The following is a 5,068-nucleotide window of genomic DNA, read 5'->3' on the forward strand; positions in this document are numbered from 1 at the left end:
TCCATGTTGCCTAGGCTTGTCTCAAACTCCTGGGCTCAACTGATCCTCCCACCTAGGCCTCTCAAAGAGCTGGGATTAGAGGTGTGAGCCACCACACCTGGATGTTTTCTTTCTAATTATTTCTTATATCCTTTGAAATATTTATCTTAGGTAAGATTTTTTTTCATGTGTTTACCCTCCTCATTACAATATAAGAGGATCTTCGAGAATAGGGGATGGCTTATAAGATTCTATATTATTTTTCGGGCCCAGAAAAGATCTCTATAAGCAGAGGTGACTCAAGAGATGCTTATAATACTAATTAAATAAATCATGATGAATGGCAAGGGATAGACAAAGAATTAAAATTAATGATGAGCTAGAAACAGACTCTACTGACCTTAAAATAAACTCTATGAAGTCCAATGCACAAGGAGGTGAGGTTAAAGCATGCTAACTTGTAAATAGGTAGAAAAAATGGATTCACAGATTTTCATGACACAAGGCTTTACTAATTTCTTTAGCTGGATGCTTCCCTATCACTGGGCACTAAAGACTCTTGCGTCATAGTCTTTTTGCTATTATTAAGCCAGAAAACAGAGATAATGTGCCAGCCTACCTACACAAGACAAATCATATTTCTCTCCAAGAACCTCATCAAGGGCACTAAGTTAAAAGTGGTAACTGAATTTGGTTCCATCTACATAATGGCATAATCAAGATGGAAAATGATAAAAATATTATGACAGCTGATGCGTTCCCTAGAGACTGACAAGAGTCCAGTAGCAAGGTCCAGATCCACATTGGAGTCTGTACTTGAACAAGATACAGATATCATATTCAGTAACTAGAAATATTCCATCAACCCTCATCCCCACCCCACCCTTCCCCATAATGGACTCAATTATCAAGTGGCAAGAACAATTCTCCATAGGGAAGCTTGGTGCCTTCCTTCAAGAATGTGCCTACCATTCTACAAGAAGTAAAAATCATGGAAAATTAGTTTCCACAGGGAAGATCATCTGAGAAGGATGGGCAGTAACAACTTTGGGGCAATGAAGTTAGAAGGTTGGCATAGCTCTTCAAGGAATGTCAAGAACATGGCCAGAAAATGCTCAACATTATAGTAAAAAGTTGACAGAAATGTACCCAACAGAAAACTTTGATGCTCATTTTGAAAAGGTAAAGCTGCCAGAAGACTAAGACACTGCTGAAAAAATGGGCACAAAAAGAACTACAGTGGTAGAGTTGAGATCTAAAAATGTACCATTTTTGCATATGAGAGTAGCCTTGTTCCAGTTCATTACCTAATTTGAGTGAAGTGGAAAGAACATGGGCTTTGGAATCATGTAGACCACGAGTTTTCAGTCTAGCTCTTCTAATTGAGAGATGTATGATAATAAGTATCATCAACCTCTCTTAGCTTTGTGTTCTAAAATGAAAAGTTAACACCTACATATTAAATGCTTAGCTTAGCATAATTTCTAGCACATTGTGGGGGATCTAAGTGAGATCTATTATTGCTGCTTTTAATAGATTTATTTCTGTAGTTCTGTTCTTGCCCATGATTTCTCTTGTGACCATTAATACATATTTCGAGGCTTCTGACCAGAGCATGAAGGCACCATCCGTGCCATGAAACTTGGACTCACTCATTAACTTCAGTGAACAGAGCCAACCCAATCTCACAGTGCTGGGTACCCTGGAGAACTATCTTAGTTGGCAAAGGATTATCTACATTTCATAACATTTTGTTGGAAGTATTTGAAGTAGGTGGACTAAAGTAACTTTGTTTTGTGGTGACCTGTGGCCAAATTATGATGATCAATAATTTGCATATTATTGTAAGTATTCACTATAATGAGGATAATGAGTAACATTTACTTCTAATTTATGGTCTCTACTATATTATGCTTTTGCTGAAGCTTGAAGAAAGCTCATATGTACATAGACGGTGTGTCTAAAAGAAACAAGATTTTTAAAAAAATGTCTGACTGTATACATCAAATGAGCAATACCTCCTACAAAGGAGTTCCCTTGGGAAGCTATACAAATATTGTAACAATCCTGCATTAGATCAAAACACTTTTGGAACTTCTATATTGGAATTGCCTTATGACCTAGTTTATGAGCCATATAGAAAACTCAGTCTCATTAATTTATAGTCACACATAATTAATTTTTCACCTCTGGTGGAGTTACCCAGCTTGATCACCCATTTTGGCTCTGAATGATTTTGCTGCTTCCAAAATAAAATCCAATCTCAAAGTGTGAGTATTTGCCACTATCTAGAGTGTTTAGGAGAACATATCACATGTTATGAAGGCAATTCCAGAAAGAACTCCAGAATTTCAGATTCTGGAATAACATATCTCATGGCAGTGAGTTTGCTGAGGGGAACTCTCCTCTGCGCAGCAAGTTGTATTTAATAGTATATTTGTTTTTAAGACTATTCATCCAACAAACAATTATTGAGGGCTACCTATTGTAAATTTGTTCTTTCATTCATTTGCTCAAAAATTATTTATTGAGTCCCTATTACTTGATAGGAACTGGGCTAGGAACCCAGCAGTGAATAGGAAAGACATGGCCACTATTCTTGTAGAGACTTCATCCAATTAAGAAGACAAGTACTAAACAGCAAAGAGAGGCGTAATGAGAACATATTTCAGAGAGACCTAAGCTAGTCTAGGGATTAGGGTAAACTTTCCCGAGGAAATGATTTTGAAGCCGAGATTCGAAAGATGACTAGGAATGTTCCAGGTAGAGGGAACAGCATGTGTAAACGCTTGAGGGCAAGGGAGTGTGATGTTGCAGGAACTGAAAGATGTTCAGTATGACCAGAGCATTTAGGGAAATAGCAGAAGACTGTCAGAGGCCAGACCATACAAGTCCTAATAAGCCACATGAAGAGTTCAGACTATTTCAGTTGCTCATACACTAAAGAAGGGATATGCAACTCTGCTTGCAGAATGGATCGGAGAGAAGAGAGACTGGAGGTAGAGAGACGGTTTAGTAGGTTATTAGGAAAATCTGGGAGAGGATGATGGCAGTAGAGACACAGAGAGGTGCATGAATCTGAGAAATGCTCAGGAGGCAGTAGCAATAGGACTTGAAGATTTATTAGATGCCAGAGATTTTAAAGGATAGGGAAGAGCTAAGGATGAGTATCGAGTAGCTGGTTTGGGAATGAAGGGTATGATGGTGACTTTCACTGAGCTGGGGACACTGGAGAAGGAGCTCTAGTCATCCGGTGGAGGAGAGATGATGAGTATACTTTTGGCTATGCTGTGATTGAGGTGCCGGGAGAGTATCCAAGGAAAGACGGTAAGTAGGTGGCTGGATATCCAAATCTGTGTCTTAGGACAAAGATGGGACTGAAACTATTTGAGGATCATCAGCAAGAGGAATGAATCTGATTACCTATGTTGAGTGTGCAGAGTGAAAAGAACACAAGGCCTCGGAAAGACCCCTGAGATGCACTAATATGTAAGAGCTGGGTAGAAGAAAAGATGACCACAAAGGAAACTGAAGAATAAGCCAGGGAAGAAGGTAGATCCGGAGAGTACGGCGCTTGGAGACCAAAAAAAGAGAGCATTTCTTTTCTTTTCTTTTCTTTTTCCAGCAAGAAGTCATAACTTTATTTATGATAGAAACAGTACAAATTTCAAACCAAGCTGCAGTTATTCCTTTGAGACACCAAAAAAAGTTGCTTTCAGATGGTTACATTGTTAATTCCATAATCGCATTTACAATATCATTACTGTTGTTCTTCAGAGCTCGGACTGCCTTTGCTCTCGACACATTTACTTGTGACATGACCAATTCTATGTCCTTAACTTCTACACCTGTTTCATCGACCTCTTCCTCTTCACTCTCCTCTTGTACAGTTGGAGTCTGTGTGTTTTCTTGAATGTTTGCGACAGCTTCACCTTGAACTTTGAATTTCTCAGCAGCTGCTAGTTGTGCTTGCTGAGATAAATCTTGGATCTTGGCTTCCCCAAAAACTATGTAGGCATCCGAAGCAGGGCTCTTGTAGACATCCGGTTTTGTGATGACAAAGAGGATATTCTTAGATTTCCAGATAGTGACTCTAGTAACTCCTGTAACCTGTAGAAGACCCAGTTTGGACATAGCCTTCCGTGCCCTCTTTTCACTCCGACTCTGTTTTGCTTTACTGACTGGTTCTTCATCAATTTCAGCTGCTGCCACCAGCCGGGCTTTTTGTGTGGTGGTCTGGGTGGAATCCTGTTCTTCAAGGCCTGGTACTGATTCACCACTATCAGATGCTGTTCCAGACCCTGTCTCAGCCTGGGGCTGCGGCAACTCCTGCTCTGTAGCAGGAACGGTTTCTGTGGCTTCGCCAGGCATTTTGTGCAGGGAACGCGGAAGCAAGATGGCGGCAGAAAGAGCGGGAGCAAGAGCGTGACCCACGCTTGTTGCAGAGGGAAGCAAAAAGAGAGCATTTAAAAAGACATTTGTCAACAGTGCTACATTGCCAAGAGGTCAAGTTGGAATGGAAAAGGATCTATTGGATTTAGAGACTGTAAGTTACGCGGTCTGAGTGGTGTGGTGTGAGTGGCACTTGGGAATTGGTTAATGGTCAGTTCCTTGAAAAAGTGACTAAATTGGGGAATCATTTTTTAAAATTTACATTATTTAACATGCTCTTTTAACTGAAAACATATCACTGTACTTTTATTTGCCAGTCTTTTGATAAGAGCCCTAAGCCTTTCTTTGAGTATTATCTGTTTATTGGAATTCAGCCTCGGTTTTCTCACATAAATCATATCCATAAAGGTATTGTCTATCATTCCCTGTTTTGGTTTATTTAAAATAGACCAAGAACTCAAAGGTGATCATCAGGCAATCTGAACGCAGAATCCTAGATATTTATGGTTTCCCTCGATCTTTTCTTGCTCCCCCAATTGAACGGAAAATTGTAAATGTTTCCAAACCATTCAATTTAATTTGCACAGAAACAACTATTTCATTTTTTTCTATTTATATTTCATATAAGTTATATAATGAGTTTATGTAATAATCAGTTAAATTACATAATTATAGTAATAAGAATACCCAGCATAAA

General features: G+C 39.2%; 1 protein-coding gene across 1 annotated transcript; it reads right to left on the bottom strand.

Annotated features, from left to right (window-relative positions):
• Positions 1-3,590: 3,590 nt before the first annotated feature.
• Positions 3,591-4,389, bottom strand: NACA2 (nascent polypeptide associated complex subunit alpha 2). Its single transcript, XM_002834107.6, has one exon. It carries the CDS (start codon positions 4,348-4,350, stop codon positions 3,703-3,705), a length of 648 nt encoding a protein of 215 aa, XP_002834153.3. The 5' UTR covers positions 4,351-4,389; the 3' UTR covers positions 3,591-3,702.
• Between the last annotated feature and the right edge of the window lie 679 nt (positions 4,390-5,068).

The sequence above is a fragment of the Pongo abelii genome, chromosome 19 (genome assembly GCF_028885655.2).
Source record: "Pongo abelii isolate AG06213 chromosome 19, NHGRI_mPonAbe1-v2.0_pri, whole genome shotgun sequence".
In the NCBI taxonomy this organism is placed as follows: Eukaryota; Metazoa; Chordata; class Mammalia; order Primates; family Hominidae; genus Pongo; species Pongo abelii.